The sequence below is a fragment of the Octopus sinensis genome, linkage group LG9 (genome assembly GCF_006345805.1).
Source record: "Octopus sinensis linkage group LG9, ASM634580v1, whole genome shotgun sequence".
Lineage (NCBI taxonomy): Eukaryota > Metazoa > Mollusca > Cephalopoda > Octopoda > Octopodidae > Octopus > Octopus sinensis.
Genome location: NC_043005.1, coordinates 27,778,945 through 27,798,944, shown reverse-complemented (window position 1 = coordinate 27,798,944; position 20,000 = coordinate 27,778,945). Strand labels below are relative to the sequence as shown.

Below are 20,000 nucleotides of genomic sequence, written 5' to 3'. Positions count from 1 at the left end.
AAACCATGCCAAATCAGACAGGATTCTGGTGCAGCCCTTCAGCTTACCAGCCCTGGTCAAACTGTCCAACCCATGCCAGCATGGGCAACACACATTAAATAATGATGATGATGGGCATGATGATGATGATGACATATATATGCATGTATATGTGTAAGGTTTGATCAACAATTATCGGGACTATTGGTAATGGAGCTAATTACATAGAGAAAACCCTCTTGGCACAGATTGACCATGAATTGTGCTGTGCATGCACATGAAGTTATAACATTCTTGCACACACTGATTGTGTATAGCGGTGCTTGGAAGTAGAGCGTGTAGGGTGTAGTTATCTCACCACACCACAAAGGTTCCATCAGTGACTAGGGCAGAGAAAATGTGTGTGTGTGTGTGTGTGTGTGTGTGTGTGTGTGTGTGTGAGTGTGAGGTGTTAGTGTGTGCATGCATGGAAAAAGACACACCTTGAAGGTCACTGTGTCCAAGAATTTGTCCATAAATCATAACCAACTTGAAAGGAACGTGATTTCAAGACATCAAGGAAATCCAAGAGGAAGGGATGAGGCAGCAACTCACTATCTCAAAAAATGGCATTCCAGGAATGCTTCCATCAATGGAAATGGCACTGGATAAAGTGTGTGGATTCAGAAGAGGATTATCTCAAAAGGGATTAAAGGCTGAATTGATATGTACAGCAGTTTTCTTTTTATAATACCAGTTCTGATAATTTTCTATCAGATCTACACACACACACACACACACACACACACACACACACATACACAGAGACACAGACACACACACAGACACACACACACACACATGCGCACACACGCACACACGCACAGACACAAACACACACACAAACACACACACACACACACATGCATAGGTGTAAGCATGGCTGTGTGGCAAGAGGTTTGCTTCCCATCCTCATGATTCCATGTTCAGTCCCACTGTGTGGCACCTTGGGTAAGTGTCTTCTACTATAGCCTTGGGCTGAGCTAAGCCTTGTGAGTGGATTTAGTAGAAGTTTCTGCAACCCTGAATAATAATACAACTGATAAGAAGACCTATATTGGATTTTGTGAAGGAGAATTAAAAAATCGCTGTGCTAGTCACATAGCCTCTTTCCAACATAGGGACAAAAGTAAAGCTACTAATTTGGCTAGCTACATATGGACTTTGAAAGATAACGAAACACCACATGTGATTTAATGGAAAGTAATTGAGAAATCCACACCTTATGTGAATGGATCGAATTAATGTAGACTCGTTTGACTGAAAGAGCACAGATCCTGTTCAGATCTAAGATTCCTAACTCTCTATTGAATTCCAGGTGAGAAATTTCAGTGGTTGCATGCATATGTATAAATATGTTCCGAGGAATTGGAAAATTCTGCCTATTCCCAACTGACTTGATATCTTTCCAGCCTTACCATCTAAGGTCTAAGGAAGATAACTCTTCTACCATTTTACTTTTTATTTTTACATTTTAGTTTCTGTTTATTGTTTACCATTTTTTGTTTTCCCTTGTTTACTTTTGGCATTTTCTGTATGCTACCTTTGCAGTTTTGTACAAAACATTGTAGATCTTTGTCTGGGCTAAAAAGTCACATTCGATCACAGCACCAGTAACAGTTAAGCTTCGTGCAATGGCCATACTCAATAACAAGAGGGCAGCCATAATAATAATAATAATAATAATAATAATAATAATAATAATAATAATATATATATATATATATAATGGGCTTCTGTCTACCAATCCACTCCCAAGGCTTTGGTCGGCCCGAAGCTATAGCAGAAGTCACTTGCCCAAGGTGCCACACAGTGGGGCTGAACCCGGAACCATGTGGTTGGTAGGCAAGCTACTTACCACACACCCACTTCTGTACCTCCTGTCCGTTTGGGTATTATCAATAGCATGTTATTTTATGAAATTCTTCTAGTTCTCTTAAAGTTGCCATCTGATTTTGTTTGTTACATGAAAGATTCTGTTATGCAATCAAATAATAAAAGGATATTTGACTGAAATATTCACTTCTGTCTATTTCCAGTCGGATGCCAAGTTTGAAATTGAGGTTCCATCAAAAATTGAACCAGAATGTATTTTGAACAAGAATTACTTAGTTGGCCAACTTGCACAGAAACCCTGGACTTCTCTGTTCAGTCAGTTCACTTGCAATCAAACGAAATATCCTCGCTCCTATGGAAGACTCCTAGATATCATTGGCTGGGCAGTTTCAAATGAAGAGATGTCGCTGAACTACGACAATATGTTTAGTGAAATCATGCTAACATATAACTTTGAAGACACACTCCAATGGCCATCACTTTATGAATTGGTTAAATCAGTGAATATTTTGTCAGAGAAAGTCAAGCAATTGAAGGTGACCATCACTCCTAATTGTTCTGATGAACAAAAACAGGCTGTCGTTTTAATCTTGCAAGAATTGAGGAAAACGAAAACTGCAATTGAACAACTACTGAAAGAACCTGTTCAGGAAGGTCTCTTAATAGAGTTACTGATGAGAAGAGAAGTGGTCGTTAACTGGGTGTTACAGAAATATGCTGGTTTATTGTTCCACATTTCCATGAAAGTTAACAGAACTCAAGACCTTTTGGATCAAACTCTGCAGTGAGTAATATTGCTTTATTCTATCTTGGAGATACTCTTTTAGTGCCAACCATTATTATTTGTATTTTATTATTCTTACTAATTATTCCAACATGTCTAATTAGTTTATATATATATATTATATATTAATTATATGTGAGTGTGTGTATGTGTGTATGTGCATGTGTGTGTGTGTGTGTGTGTGTGTGTGTGTGTGTGTGTGTGTGTGTGTGTGTGTGTGTGTGTGTGTGTGTGAGTGTGTGTATAAATTAATGTATGTATGTATTTATGTATATTGTATATATATATTTTGCTCTCATTTTAACAGGGATTATTCCAAATTTGTTACTGAAACCATTCCAGTATGGCAGGACAACAGTAAGCGTTACAGCAGTGTCATCCAAAAGGCATCAGAAGCTGTCTCTGCTGACTTGCAGAATCTAGTCCAAGAAACTACTGATTACATGGAATCAAGCTTTAGAATCATGACCGATGCTACCAATGTTGACCAGGTTGAATCTTTGTACAAAGTCTTGATAAAAAAGATGACTGAAATTACACAATTGATCCAATTAAGAAGTCTTGGCAATAAAGTAAACCCCTACCTCTGGATCAGAAGTCAGAGTATTGTTGTTCTTCAAAATGTAGCCGACATCAGCGTCTATCTCTTGAATCAACAACCCCTCATGGAACCTCCTCTCAAGATGTTCGTACCAGCAGAAGTAAGACCTTCAGACTGTACTTTACAACATTGTACTTAGAGAAATTAGGGAATGGAACAAGGTACATTCAAAATGCAACACTCCAAGCTAAAATTTCTGATCTTGCTAACAGAACCTTGGAAACATTTTATGGTATGCAGAACATTGAGATGCATATGAAGCTTACCCTTGTTGATATCGTCAATATCGATTCTGTTGTTACTGAATCAAGAAGAGTGATTGCTGCTAGTGAAAAAGTCTTGAACATTCTTCAAAAAATAGATGTTAGCTCCCTGCAAGATCCACTTGCTTACGTCACCATCTTTGACATTCTTGCTATTCAATACCATGCATACATTCGTGTCAAAAATGCTGCCAAGGTTGTATTTAAAATTGTATACAATGATGTAGAAAACCAGAATCTAAATAAAATTATCAAAATTCAGCAGAAATTGGATTCCTATTGTGACAGAGTACCTAAAATGGCTAAAATTATTGCACTGAAAGGTCCTGCTTCAGAATCAGAATCAGAATGCCCCATTGGTCAAAAGGTTCAAATCCAAGGCAGCATCACATGGCCAACACAACAATTAACTGTGAATGTCATTGTAAGTACAACATTTAAAAAAAATATTATGTGTATTTTTTCAATTACTGTCATCAAATTGTAACCATCCCCCTCCTTTTCATAGGATAGGGAAATGGATAAACTAAGGACAATTATTCTAAGTCAAAGCAGAATAGTCTTCTTTATTGTTGTAAAGCATAATATGGCAAGAAAGATAACTCTTAAGCGGCTAAATCAGAAACCTATCTTGTGATGGTTGTCTCATAGTACTAAAAGGCGGCAAGCTGGCAGAAACGTTAGCATGCCGGGCGAAATGCTTAGCGGTATTTGGTCTGCTGCTACGTTCTGAGTTCAAATTTCGGGCTCGATTAAATAAGTACCAGTTACGCACTGGGGTCGATATAATCGACTCAATCCGTCTGTCTGTCCTTGTTTGTCCCCTCTGTGTGTAGCCCCTTGTGGGCAGTAAAGAAATAGGTATTTCGTCTGTCTTTACGTTCTGAGTTCAAATTCCGCCAAGGTCGATTTTGCCTTTCATCCTTTCGGGGATTAGATAAACCCCAGTACGCAACTGGGGTTGATCTAATCGACTGGTCCCCACCCCGAAAATTTCGGGCCTTGTGCCTAGAGTAGAAAAGAATATTTATATACTTGTCTGCCATTACGTTCTGAGTTCAAATTCCGCCGAGGTAGACTTTGCCTTTCATCTTTTCGGGGTCGATTAAATAAGTACCAGTTACGCACTGGAATCGATGTAATCGACTTAATCCGTTTATCTGTCTTTGTTTGTCCCCTCTGTGTGTAGCCCCTTGTGGGCAGTAAAGAAATAGGTATTTCGTCTGTCTTTACGTTCTGAGTTCAAATTCCGCCAAGGTCGATTTTGCCTTTCATCCTTTCGGGGATTAGATAAACCCCAGTACGCAACTGGGGTTGATCTAATCGACTGGTCCCCACCCCGAAAATTTCGGGCCTTGTGCCTAGAGTAGAAAAAATATTTATATACTTGTCTGCCATTACGTTCTGAGTTCAAATTCCGCCGAGGTAGACTTTGCCTTTCATCTTTTCGGGGTCGATTAAATAAGTACCAGTTACGCACTGGAATCGATGTAATCGACTTAATCCGTTTATCTGTCTTTGTTTGTCCCCTCTATGTTTAGCCTCCTGTGGGCAATAAAGACATTTTTTAAATTGTCTTATAGTACTGAAATGAATGATAGGAGTTTTCTCCCTTACATTAGGGTGGTAAATTTGATCCTGGTATGATTTGAACACAGAACATAAAGAGTCACAAGAAATACCACAGGGTATTTTCTTCTGATGCTTTTCTGATTCTGCCAGTCTACCAATATCCTTCAAAATGAATGTAAACAAAGTTAGTATTATTCCTGTAATATCGAAGGCGACATGTTGGCAGAATCGTTAGCTCACTGGATGAAATGCTTAGCAGTATTTCACCTCTCGCTACATTCTGAGTTCAAATTCTGCCAAGGTCGATTTTGCATTTCATCCTTTCGGGGTCGATAAATTAAGTACCAGTTGTGTACTGGGTCGATCTAAATAATGTAATCTTTTCAAGAAATGATTTCTTTCTCAGCGACACTCTGAAGGTGATTGCATCAATGGAAGGCAACCTATTCTCTTGACTAGGTCTGTGTTGACAGCATTTAACTGTACTCTGTGTGTGGGTTGGATAGGTCTGTACAACTTCACCTATCACAAGAACAATATTTAGATAGAAATTGACACAACTAGGTGAATTGATCGAGTGTTGTCTATAAATTGAAGAAAATAACCCTCAGTAGCTCGTCTAAAAGACAATTCTTTGGCACTAATTTGAGAGTCATTAGCTCAGTTTACCTGGCTGAAAAAAAGAAACCCTAATGAAGTACAATACACCTTGCTATAAATAAGCTATGTCAATGTATTTCACCTGAAGACAGATACTTCATCCTCTTAAGCCTCACCTTTTAGTGGTCGATGTTTTGCTTAATGGATATATGTGTAAATGTAAATGTGTGCATATATGTGTATATATGGGTTTATGTATACCTGGATCATGTTATATGGGCATGTATACACACATATATGTTTGAGTATTTTGCATTTTATAGCTTAATGAGAGGGGTGAAAAGCAGCCCCAAGGCACTTTTGTAGAACTTAGACTGGATTAACCCTTTTGTGACCAACCCGGCTGAAACTACCTCTGGCTCTGTGTTACAAATGTCTTGTTTCCATAAGTTTTGAATTAAAATCTTCCACCAAATCTTAGTCACAATTTATGTTCCTAACACTAGCTTAACCCTTTCGTTACCATCCCAGCTGAAACTGGTTCTGGCTTTGAGTACAAATGTCTTGTTTTTATAAGTTTTGAATTAAAATCTTCCACCAAACCTTAGTCACAATTTGTGTTTCTAACACTAGCTGAATGACAACTAAGTTACTTTACTAAATTCTTTGTTATGTTTAAAGTAATTGAAAGAAACACAAAGCATCTCAAAATAAATACAGTAACAAAATGGTTAAAGAAAGACTGAAGTCCTATTTCATGGCTTGCTTCAGCAAGTATTAGTACATTAAGATATCAAGTTGTCTTTAGATCAGAAACCATGTCTGAGTATGAGCAACAGAATGAACTCTATGAAAGGTACCCAAGGGTGGTCAGTTGATGACATTAAACCAGGCCAAGATAGAATAAGTGTTTGCATAGATTTTGTCTAATTCCACTAAAAAGGTCTTGGTTAATCCAAGACTATGGTAGAAGTTTCTAGTCCAAAGTGGTGCTCAGTGATATTGAACACAGAGCCCATATATTTACAAGACAAACTACTTAACAACATGACTATGCCTGCACCCATGTGTATGCATGTGTCTGTATGTAGATGCGCATGTGCATGTGCATGTGTGTGTGTGTGTGTGTGTGTGTGTGTGTGTGTGTGTAAACTTTGATACAACAATAAAATCTTTATATATCTAATATGATGATATAGTTGACTGCCATTCAACATACACAGGCAGTCTATATTGATACTGCTTATAGGAGAAATGCTGCAAAGAAATTCATCCAACACACCAATGATTCTGCCAGCTCACTGCCTTAATAATAATAATAATAATAATAATAGTAATAATAATAATAATAATAATGATAATAATAATAATAATAATAATTAATAATAATAATAATAATAATAATAAAACTAAAGATGATGATTATGATGATGACTCTGGAAGGTGCTCGAAAAATAAGAGGTGTTACCTTATTTAACTAGTAGTGAACAGCTGACATCGTAATACATCTCCAGCATTAGAAGCTGTGCAAAAGCAAAAATAACAACAACAACAACAACAACAATAATAATAATAATAATGATAAACAATAACAATAATAGTAATAATAATAATAATCCTTTCTATTAAAAGCATAAGGCCTGAAATTTGGGGGAGGGGATAGTCGACTACATCAATCCCCAGTACACAACTGGTACTTAGTTTATTGACCCCGAAAGGATGAAAGGCAAAGCTGACCTTGGCAGAATTTGAACTCAGAATGGAGTGATGGGCAAAATACCACTAAGCATTTTGTCTTGTATGCTAACAATTCTGCCAGCTCACCACCATAATAATAATAATAATAATAATAATAATAATAATAATAATAATAATATTAATAATAATAATAATAATAATAATAATAATAATAATAATAATAGCTACAACATTTGTGATAGTTGTCATAATTATAACAATAACAATAATAGTAATAATGATAACATCAACAACAACAATTGTTTTTATTCTTATTTTCCAATTCTAAATGAGTGCGGAAGCATGTGTTACCAAGAAAAAAAAAACATCTGACAATTTCAAGACATTCCTGCTAAACCTTATGCAACTTTTTTTTCAGGCAAATCTCACCAAGTCCTGGGAACAAATTATTTGGGAAATGTTGCAGCCATTACCATTGAGTAAGAGTGTCGCCACATACAGATGGTTACATGATGTCTCTCATGGCAAACCAGATAGTTTGGCCAGGTTACAAATTACCAGCCGAGTGAATTCTTATCAAGAATTCCAAATTGAAACTTATGTCAAGGACGTAAGTCACCAATAAAATACATTTATCATTTTATTTGTTGTTTTCATATTTTTTCACAATTGACCACAAATAACTCGAGTTCTTAGAATGGCGGACAGATAATTAAAGCCACAACAATTGAATTTCCTTGAAAAACTCTGTACTGTGTTGTTTATGGCTAAAGTTGTTACATTTAGTGGCTTAGTTCACCTGTCTATCAACAGGTACCATAGATCCACTGATCAAATTATATAATGCAGATATAAAACAGTAAAATATGCTTGTAGACTAAAGAATTTTGTGATTTTTACGGTATTGATTCGATCAACCATACACGTTCTCTTGTGAAAGTTGACCATCTACAAACTGAAAAGAAATCTATGTATCTTTCTCTGTCTGTCCCACTCTGTCTTTGTCTGTCTGTATGTCTGTCTGTGTGTTTGCCTGTCTGTCTGTCTATCTGTCTCTCTCTCTCTCCCTCTCTCAATAGAAAGATGGTAAATAATATCGTAAGCTTCTACTAAGTCAGCCACTAGGCTATGAAAATTTAATGTTGATACCCAGACAAGCAATATGTTCAAAGTATGGTGTGCACCCCTATTTGTCTGGTTGCACATCCATAGACAACTTCCAGTGGATTGACATTCTGGACAAGATATAGTTCCAGGCTGGAGATGCTAACTGTAAGTATGAATGTACCATTGCCATATGGTACATAACAGCTTCAAATAGTTAGCTGTCGAGAGGCTGACAAAGGTCTTACTAAGTGACGCTAAGACACATTCAGCCTTTCTGATGAATTTCAGAAATGTAGTTCCTCTAACAGTGAAAGTATTCTATTAGCTACCATGTCACTCTTGCCTGTGAGTGACAGCTAAGCTTTTTTCCATTTTTTTTTTTTACACAAAAGAGCTAAATTATTATGTTTATATATTCGTTTTTCAAGATTCTTGATGTGAATTTGTGTGTTGAAACAGATATTGTTGTATTTGGAAATGGTCATGTTGCCAGTTTAGCCAATAAAAACACACACTATATATTTGGTGTTCACTTGCTTCAGCTTTATTTTATATTAATCATATTTCTGTCAGAGTTCTTTCACCACACTTCTCTGACCTCATCAGTGGTCCTTTGCTTTCTTCTTTCTTTTTTGCAATGGACCACTGATGAGGTCACAGAAGTGTGATGAAAGAACTCTGGCTGAAATACGAATAATATAAAATAAAACAGAAGCAAATGAACACCAGAACACCAAATATATAGTGCGTGTGTTTTTATTGGATAAACTGGCAACATGTCCATCCCCAAATACAATAATAGCTAAATTATTGCTATTTATTTATATATTGTTAATGTTCACCTTTGTCTATTTAGGGTGAAGTTCCACCAAGCTGGATAGAAGCATCAAGCAAATTATTTGATAAGGTTCACCATTCACTCTTCCCATTCACCACCCTGAAAGCTGTTACTCTTGAATCCCCAGTCATGAAAGACAGTTGTCGTGGAGTGTGTATCCAAGGAGCTGTTTCTCATAGGAATTCTCTAGTAAGTATATATTGCCATCATCATCATTGAATCAGCATTGATTTTCTAATTCCTGCCCTTTCCTGCCCTCCCACTAGCAGCTGGCAGGGTTAGGACAGATCTGCAATACATTATGTTATTTATCTTGCTCCTGTGTCAGCTTGTTCAGAAAACACATCATGATATCTGACCTTGCTATCTCAACCTTCACAGATCTTCTTTGGTCTTCTTTTGCCAGAGACACTTTCTACTTTAACTATATCATCATCGTCGTCGTCGTCATTGTCATCATCATCATCATCATCCATTAACATCTGTTTTTTATGTTGGCATGAGTCGGATGGTTTGACAGGATCTGAAGAACTGCAGGATTGCATTAAGCGGCAATGTCCACTTTGGTAATGGTTGTTCTTAGGACTGGATGCCCTTCCTAATGCCAATGTCTGGAACTTTGAGGCTCGCAGGCTGTGAGAAACTCTGTCTTTAACAACATATATTGAAATGACTGTCAGGTCGCTGGTTGTAAAGAGTTGCCACATCTGGCTGCGATTAGTCTCACCTGTTGACATAGTAACGAGTTAATCCTGATCGACTGAAAAGAATTAAATTAGTTTATTCAGCCATCAAAGGAATCCATGAGTGAAAGCTCTGATTGTTGGTACACCACGAAATGTAGAACATAATATTTTCAGAAGAGAGTCATTGCATCATTGTATGTGTTTAACTTACATCCTTTCATATCCTAATTCAAATCCTGCAAAGGGCTTCTTGTTTTCAGTTTATCCTCTGGTGTTGATAAATTATATACCTATTGAATAATGGAGTTATTTCATTTACCTTTTCTGTTCCCTTATAAATTTGGTTCCTCATATTGATGTAGAAAGTTCTTGTTATTTCTGCAATAAAATCTGATTTATTTCCTTCTGCAGGTTAATGCTGTGTTCCGCCTCCCAAGATCAGTCTACACAACCAATGTTCCATGGACTGTGTTGACCCCACTTAGAATGAAAACATGTAAGAATTCTTCTTCATTATTGTTATTATTATTATTATTATTATTATTATTATTATTGTTTTATCATTTCGTACCATTTCCATGCTCTGTTCAGGCCATACTTTTCACATAGCCTCAAATGGATGAACTTAGCGACATTATCTTTTGTAATTCTTTTGGGCCAGCTTGCTACACTCACTCACAATATGTGACATTGTTTTGTTTCTGCTGTTACACATCCTACAAAGGAGTGATTCACTAATCTTATCCATTTGGAACTTGGTGTAATTAGTTCTTAGAGCATGTTCTTGGGCACTGCATACCAATGCCTCAGTGCATCCATTCAGATTGCTCTTTCTTAGCCATCTCCAATTGTTGATTTTGTCTTTTCCTTCGATTGATTTCTCTGAGATATTGCCCATGCAGTGGTTTCATTTTCCACTTATTTACTCTTTCTTCTTCAGTTTGTTTCTTAAATGTTTGTGGGTGCATCACGTTTTTGGTAGGTATTATATTATTAATTCTAACAGTGGCAAGCAAAGATTCACTCTGCTGTTTGATGTACCATCCCAAACTGTTCTCATTGACAGCACAGATCTTGCATCCTATGAGACCTCTTCCACCCCTATTTCTAGGCACATACAGGCTGTCAGTATCATTTTGGGGTGTATTTCCTTGTTAATTGTCATAACTTCTCTAGTTTTCCTATCCATGTCCTCAAGCTCATTCTTTGTCACATCTAACAACACCTGCCCTGTATTTCATTAAGGAAACAGCCCATGTGTTCATTGCTCTGATTTTGTTTTTTCCATTGAGTCTACTTTCCATTATTAACTTGGCTCTTCTGAGATATTCTCGTCTAAAGCTTTCCTTCATTTCACTTTCCCATTATTATTATTATCACTGTTATTATTATTATTATTATTATTATTATTATTATATTATTATTATTATTATTATTATATAAGGTGGTGAGCTGGCAGAATCATTAGCAGACCAGGCAAAATGCATTGTGGCATTTCATCCGTCCTTATGTTCTGACTTCAAATTCCACTGAGGTCGACTTTGCTTTTCATCCTTTCAGGGTTGATAAATTAAGTACCAGTCAAGTACTGGGGTCAATGTAATAGACTATCCACCTCCCCTATAAATTCCAGGCACTTGTGCGTATAGTAGAAAGGATTATTATTATTGTTGTTGCTTTTCTTCTCAGAACATTCGGTCTTCTTTGCTCTGATTGATTCAGTGAGAATGGACTGCAGCCTGTTGTCAGAGGTCTCACAGGGTCTCTTTCCACACATTATAAACTTTGATACTTGGTTTTTAATTATTGTGGGAAACATTCAACATCTAAGTACCAATCTCAAAATCCTAGCTGTCCCCAGCAGAGCAGTTATTTTAGGTTTGTTCTGCTCTCATGTCAAATACAGTTTCTTTAATATATTTCTCAAACTTGGTTGTTAGTGCTCCAAGTACCCCTACAACTAATGGTTGACAGATTTTCTCCTCATAGTCCACATTCTTCCAATTTTGTCTTTTGGTAGTCTGTACTTTTCCATCTTTTCCAGTTCTTTGTCACTTATGTGCACATCCCCAGGTATTGCAATGTCTCTAATCTTGGTTTCCTTTTTTCCTTTATCTACCATAACAATATCTGGTCTCTGAGCATCGATTAGGGAGTCACATTGGATTGTAAACTCCGAATTATCATTATTATTAATACTATTAGAGAAGAAGATTACAGAATTGGTATTGTGGTAGACAAAATACCTTTTGATGTTTACTTTCAACTATTTATGGCCTCATTCTAAATTCTGAAGGGATCACTTTTGTTTTCCATCTGTCTGGAGTGACATAACTACCAATAAAGCACTGATTATTACAAATTTGAAGGCCTTGTACCAATATTAGAAATTATTTAGGTGACATTATTATCATTATCATTATTATTATTATTATTATTACTATTATTATTAAGGCAGTGAGTTGGCAGAATCATTAGAACACCAGGCAAAATGTGTAGTAGTATTTCACCCGTCTTTGCGTTCTGAGTTCAAATTCTGCTGAGGTTGATTTGGCCTTTCTTCCTTTCGGGGTTGATAAATTAAGTACCAGTGAGACACTGGGGTGGTGGTGGGGGGCAGTCGATGTAATCGACTGATCCCCACCTCCCCCAAGCTGCCCTTGAAGCAAAAATTTGAAATAATAATAATTATTATTATAGACATCACACAGTATACAATATCGTGAGGTTGTTGATTGAAGATATTGTGTCTACCTGGGGTTTGTACTGTTTGTCAAGTCACAACACGGACCTCAGACAGACAGTACTTTATGCAATATGCGTGCAGTTCCAAGTAATGCCGACTTTTGCAATACACCTAGATTGTAGGGTATTTCTAAAGGTTTCAGATATTTTTTCAGATTGGGCGGTATTGAACCCAATGCTCTGATGACAATAGGGATAACCTTTATGCTTGACTCTTGTAGCTGCCACATCTTAATGATCTCAATTCTCAAGTATCCATATTTATCAACTTTTTCTCTTTCTTTTATGATGATATGTTGGTCGCCTGGCATTGCCACGTCAATTATTAGGCACTCTAATGTATGTATGTATGTATGTATGTAACTTGGATGTGGATGTCAAATATATATTTTGTCTTGTGGTTGTCTACAATGTTAAAATGTTGTCTTTTTTTAAAACAAGTGGCTTAAATGCTTCTTTTCTATAAATTCTCTTAATTATAATATTTTCTTTGATGTTGACTCCAAGCCTTCTTTTCTGTTTCAGGTCTATATTAGTGCAGGACAATATTGCCATCTGCAGTAGCAAATGCTAAGAGCACAAAGTTGTCAAAATATTTTTACCATTCCAATTTGATCTTCATTGGTTTCTCTGTTGAAATCAATTTACAAGATCAACTATAAAACAAACTAAAAAAAATTACTAAAACAATAAAAAAATAAAAATAAAAATTCCTTTGGTGTGAACATGTGTTATTATTATTATCATTACTATCATTATTATAATAATTATTATTATTATTGTTGTTGTTGTTGATGTTATTATTATTATTAAAGACAACAAATTGACAGAATTGTTAGTTTGTCAAACAAATTCAGATGCTGTTGAGGTTGACTTTACCTTTCAGCCTTTCATGGTTGATTAAATAAATACCAGTTGAGTGTGGGGATCCATGTAATTGACTAGCCTCCACCCCAAAATCTTCAGGCCTTGTGTCTATAGTAGAAAAGAGTTGCTTAAGTGTTGGATTATTTGCTTAATGGCATTTCTTGCAGTTCTTTTTGCATTCTGAGTTCAAATCCTGCAAAGACCAACTTCATCTTTCATCCCTTCAGCATCAATAAAATAAACTGAAAAAAAAATGCTTTGCAGTGTTTGTTCTGGATCCTTACATTTTTAGTTAAAAGCCCTCTGAAATCGACTTTTCTTTTGATCCCTCTGGAGGTTGGTAAAATAAAGTACCAGTCCAGAACTGGGATTGATGAATCTCCTGATCCCCTCCTCACAAAATTGCTGGCCTTGTGCCAGAATCAGAAGCAATTATTACGCTACCGTAAATCAACACTAGTTATTCTGACAGGTTTTCTCAGATCTTTTTTTTTATTATTCCGAAAGAGTGGCCATAAGATTAAGATAACAGACCATCAAATCTTACTGGACTGTCAGAAACATGCTTCTAAGTGAGTTACATAATTTTGCTTAATCCTAATTAACAAAAAAAAAAAGAAAAACATTGTTTGGTTGAATGATTAAGAGTAGGAAAGGCTGGAGTCCAGCTGTTCTGAAATGATAAAATCTGCCTCCTACATTCATTTGGATGTAAAGCAGTTTAGAAAATAAAGAATATTTCAGAATGATGGCTGGTATTTTTTCTTAAGAAGAAACCTCTAAAGAGTAACTGGAGGCTGATTTTAAAATTCTCCAAAGGAAAAAAAAAAATCACCAAATGTTATTTCCTAATTCTAACATGAACCAAAATTCAGTTTTAAAAAATTGAAATTGGAATTTTAAACGATGTTTTTGATTGAATATTCTTTTTATTGACTTTTACCTGAAGTTTAAACTAAGAGTTTGTGAGCCTGTGATTGCAGCAGCTTAACTGCAGCTAAGCACCTATCTTCAAGAAGAAGACATCAAAACATGAACAAGCCTTTTACTTTATGCTTCTCCCCAAGCTATAAATACCTGAGGCATAGCTTCTCTTCTACCTACTAGGTGTTGCCCCCACCCCACTGTTGTGTCCTTTCTTCCTCTCTTTTCAAAGCCTGTTTCTTCACTTTTATCACTCTGTCTACCTCACTATTCCACCACTACATTACCTCTGCAGATGCTGAACCCCACAAAAGAGCTAATAAGGGAATATAAAATTTGTAAGATGCTGTGATGGAGAGAACCAGTCCACTCCATGCAAGCATACGAAAGCAGAAGTAAAAATAATGATGAACATCATCATGATATATTTATATTCCTGTAGGGTGAGAAGTATTATATTGGAACAGGTATACTCTGTGGTTTCTCTTTTTTTTATGTCCAACCTAGTTGTCTCTCTTTACTCCAAGGTCCACCTAACATTTTGTATTTACTGCAGTTACTGAAATAAGTATCAAAGTACTGAGATCAATATAATTGATCAAAATCTATGAAAAGTGTTTCCTCCAGCATGACCATAGTCTAGTCATGGAAACAAGTAAAAAAATATGGTCCTAAAAATAAGCACTTGGAAAATGTGATCCTTAACTGGTCGAGTTTACAAGGTATCAGATAGTTAGGCAAGAACTGTACAGTCCATATTTATGTCACCAGTGCTTTTGTTGTGTCAAAACCTCAAACTCTTAATGGCCAAGGCCACCTAGCTGTAAATAGATACCATGAGGTGATATAATTCACAGACTACATGTAACACCTAAGGCTGAGGAAAAGATGAATGTTATATTACTAGCTGGCCACACCAAGATGAATATGCCTCATGCAGGAAAAGTTACTAAGCTGTGATTACAGAGGAGAGAGATTTACCTCTAATCTGCTTAACAGCATGGAAATTGAAGATAAGTACAGAGTAAATGAATCATCATGATTCAGATGAGGATTAGCCAACATCATTAGGGAGTTTAATAGTGTCAAACTGGCTAAGTTGTTACAGAATAAGTTAGAATGACTTGTGGTATTTGTTCTGGTTCTCTACACTTGGAGTTCAAATTTCACTTAGGTTAACCCTGCCATTCTCAACTCTACCATTCACCTATTGATAAAGTACCACACCAGAGTATCACTCCAGAGCACCACGCCAGAGTACCACTCCAGCATCATTACAACCACCACAACCACTACAGTGACAACCAAGTCTGCCGTCTTGATATGAAACGTAGCAAAAGATCAGTGCTGGCTATAATGTCTACAGTATATCTGTAGAAAGAACCTTCCCAAAATAATGTAAAGAGCACTGCTAATGCAGTAGGACATGGTGTTGACTTATAAAAACATTTAATATACTTTCTAGGATATTTATGGTTGCATAACGGAAAACCACATCCCTACAAGTCATTAAGATAGTGGGACAGGAACAAGTTTCTTGCTAGAGAGCAGAATACGGCTTCTCCAGCTAGCTAGATATATAGATAGATGGAGAGAGAGAGAGAGAGAGAGAGAGAGAGAGAGGTACAAGGTGAGTATGAGATAGAGAACAGGGATAAAGGAACAAAAAGAGTATGAAGAAAGTGTGACAGATGATGCGAGATGGGGGTTGATATGGATACAGTAAATATTGCTTTGGCAGGAGGGAAAGTGAAGGAAATAGGATTGGGTCAATGAGGAGAAAATGATAGTGGACTCTGTGGTGTGTGTGTGTGTGTGTGTGTGAAATCTAAGGGAGAAAACTCGGATTCCTTCATCTAATTTTTATTTGTTGTAGAAGGGAACATCACAAGAATGAACTTTTGACTTGGGTTAAATTTTCAAGAGGGTGACAGACAAGGGCGATGATGGCAATGGATCAAGAGTAGAAACTAGAAAAGGTGAGCAGCCGTAAAGATGAGGGAAGGTGACAACACGGTCTCTGGCAGGGACAATGATGATGCCGACAATGAACTGGGAGGCGGAGGACGGCGGGAGACTGTTATTGCTGGTAGCAACACCAACAATATCATCACCACTATTACTATTGTCATTACACCAGACTTGGTTGTCACTGTTGTGGTTGTGATGATGCTGGTGTTATCGTTACCAATACACTCACCACCACCACCACCACCACCGCCACTACCACCGCCACCACCACCATCACTAACAAAACTGCCACAAACATCATCATCGTCATCACCATGACAACCACCACCACCACCATCACCACAAGCATGATCACCTTACCCATTACCACCATGACCAACGCTACTATCAGTCCCATGGCCGTCATTACCACCACCACTATCACCCCAACCTTCAACATCATCCCCCCACCCACTATCACCACCATTATTGCTAACAACAGCAACAGAGGAGTCTGTTTAGCGTCAGTCAGGTGAGTGAGACTAATAAACCAAAAGCAAAGGAACAGACGTTACCAACGCTGTTACGCCAAACTAAGAGAAAGCGAGAGAAAGAGAGAAAACGAAAGAGAGAGAGAGAGAGAGAGGGAGAGAGAGAGAGAGAGAGAGAGAGAGAGAGAGAGGGATAATCAGAGAAAAGGAAAGATAAAGAGAAAGCGAAAGAGACAGACAGATAATCAGAGAAAAGGAAAGACAAAGAGAAAGAGAGCAGAAAACGAACCAATGGGAGAATAATCCGGTGTGTAGGATTGACCAATCAGAGTCATTGTTGTTGTCAGCAACCCATCTTTGACAGTGTTTATCTTTTTGTCTCTCGCTCCCCAAAATGGTGGACTATTATTCACTTACCTCTCTCTTAGATAAATCATTCACAGAACAACACTTCTTATCTCGACATTTCTGTAACTAGGCTATGCTTTGACGCCCTGTAAGTTGAAGACATGTTTTTTAACCGTTCTTTAGCTGTATCCCTTTTTCTTCTCTGTGTTTATGTTCGTCTTATTTTCTTTGGTCGTGTGTTGAAAAAAAAATTCGGAGGAAAAATGTATTTTCATTGCTATCGTCACATATCTTCGATTACACACACATATATATATATATATATATATATATATATATATATATATATATATATATATATATGTATATATATATGTATGTATATATAATTCCTTGAATATTATGCATAAATTTTCTCAAATTTCCAAAATATATGTTATACATGATGTACGAACGTAGACAAACACATACACATGTAAATATGCACATATATACATACACATACACACACAAATATATCATCATATTATATACACGTGTGTGTGTATATATGTATATATATATATGTATATAATTTTTGTTTCAACATGATTGCATGGTAGTTGGTTGTTTCTTCTCATGCCCATCATCACCTCGCCATCTGTTGCAATACTTTGTCATTACCGTCATGAAGCTTAGCTTCTTGATTTCGGTTTTCACCTATGTCTTCATATCTACAGGTTCCTTCTACTTTGCTTACGTTTTGTTGTTGAGCAACATGGCACTTCATACTCAGACATCTAACAACCTATTCTTGAGGTTACTCAGAGAGAGAGAGAGGACTCCCTTGCCACCAATAGCTCCCTGAGCTTTTTCCACCCCGTTCTCTTTCTGGTTGCTATTCTTTCGGAGCATCCACCCTACTAACAAATCAGGCCACCTATGTAAGAAAAGCTATCAATTACTTCTAGGGAGCCTTTCCAGCATGTGAAGGAATGTACTTTATGGGTGTTCTTTTTGCTAACTACTCCTGTGCAACTACTATGGATACTTAGAGGTAGATGGGCGGATAGATAGACAGATAGCTAGATAGATGGACAAGATAGATAGATAGATAGATAGATAGATAGATAGATAGATAGAAAGGCAGACAGGCAGGTCGACGGACAAGCAGACTGACAGATGGATCGATAAATAGATTAGGCAGACACAGCAGACGGATAGATAAATAGATAGATATAGACATGTTGACAAATAGATATAGATAGACTAATAAATGGATAGACAGATGGATAGAAGATAGATACTGAGAGACAGGGTTTGATAAATTGGTAGATGGTTGGGTAGATAAATGGATAAACAAACTCGGATACATAGACAGACAGGAGAGATCAATATAGATGGTTTCTATCTGCCTAACTATTTATCCACCTATTTATCTATTCATTCTATCTAGCCATAGATTCGTCCTTCTATCTATCTATCTATCTGCCTAACTGTCTGTCTGTCTGTCAATCGATCTGTCTGTCTGTCTGTCTGTCTATCTATCGACCTATCTGTCTATCTATCTATCTATCTATCTATCTATCTATCTATCTATCTATCTATCTATCATCTATCTATCTATCTATCTATCTGTCTGTCTGTCTGTCTGTATTGTTTTGTTTATCTAGCTGTCTGTCTAGCCCCTTCCCATCCATCAAACCAGCCAATCACCATATATCTATTTACCCTTATATCCATACACCCAACCACCCACCTACCCACTCAACCGACTGTCTGCCCACCCACACTTGAGTAGTCGAACTGAGCAGTCAGAAACTGTCAAAGCCGTCTATCGGACTGTTCCTGTAATTCAAGGGATCAGTCTTGTCATACACTGTCATGTTGATTCCGTCTTAAAGTTTATGTTAAGGGGACATACGTCTCTGGAATATTCACCTACTGACATCATGAGTCAACGAGACGGTTTGTTTAATAATTGAATAACTAGAATACACATCATCAAAGCCTACAGAGAATCTATAAATTATATGTATATATGTATATATAAAAGCCATCTACCAGGCTCTCTCTACCGTTTCTTTTTTTCTCTATATCTACTCTCTCCCCCTCTCTCTCTCTCACACACACACACTCAGCTGCTCACATATACATGCTCAGTTGCTCATGTGGAGTTTACAGCATTCTGATAGTCCTGTGAATATAGGCAAAACTCCAGCGGAGCAAGAGACTGACTCAACGGAAATAAAAAGTATTACCAATCTCTACTATGATATGGAGTACTTTCCCAGCAGTTGGCACGAAATGCATGTGTGTGTGTGTGTGTATTTATTTATTTATAGTTTCTGTAATTACCTTTCTAATCTCATTTGCTGTTTCTATATCCATCTTATTGATTACCTACCTGTTTTTCGTGTAAATGTATAACTGTCTGTTTATGTGTGTGTGTGTGTGTGTGTGATCATCATCATTATCATTGTTCATCACCATCATTCTGATATTCATTTTTCTATGCTTGCATAGTTCAGATGGAAATTATTTAATTAGATTTTTCTGTAGCTGGAAGCTCTTCCTGTTGCCAACCCTCTCTTGTTTCCACACATATATTCATGGCAGACTGGAAATGAATGATCCTGCTAGTATGACTGTAACACTTGCTTACAAATATCACATGATCTCAAAACAAAGAA

The 20,000-nt window shown here is 36.9% G+C and overlaps 3 protein-coding genes across 11 annotated transcripts in view; all 3 read left to right on the top strand.

Moving 5' to 3' along the window:
- The window catches only part of LOC115215605, a 52,678-nt gene extending 49,266 nt beyond the window's left edge, over window positions 1-3,412 (top strand). Inside the window, exons 21-22 of the mRNA XM_029784828.2 lie at window positions 2,058-2,638; window positions 2,946-3,412. Coding sequence (XP_029640688.1) covers window positions 2,058-2,638; window positions 2,946-3,378 — 1,014 coding nt within the window. The 3' untranslated portion in view covers window positions 3,379-3,412. The remainder of the gene's footprint in view (window positions 1-2,057; window positions 2,639-2,945) is intronic.
- Window positions 3,334-13,473, top strand: LOC115215606. Its single transcript, XM_029784829.2, has 5 exons — window positions 3,334-3,926; window positions 7,791-7,982; window positions 9,336-9,506; window positions 10,415-10,499; window positions 13,274-13,473. The coding sequence occupies exons 1-5, from the start codon at window positions 3,474-3,476 to the stop codon at window positions 13,282-13,284; spliced, it is 912 nt and encodes a 303-aa protein (XP_029640689.1). The 5' UTR covers window positions 3,334-3,473; the 3' UTR covers window positions 13,285-13,473.
- Window positions 13,474-17,242: 3,769 nt separating this feature from the next.
- Window positions 17,243-20,000, top strand: part of LOC115215590 (cytosolic carboxypeptidase-like protein 5) — a 75,421-nt gene continuing 72,663 nt past the window's right edge. For 4 of the 9 annotated variants that reach the window (XR_005000609.1, XR_005000608.1, XR_005000610.1 and 1 more), the window contains exon 1: window positions 17,246-17,476. The gene's annotated coding sequence lies outside the window, so the exon portion shown is untranslated. Of the gene's footprint in view, window positions 17,477-20,000 lie in introns of all 9 variants that reach the window. The other 5 variants (XM_036505839.1, XM_029784804.2, XM_036505837.1 and 2 more) reach the window with 4 other exon arrangements.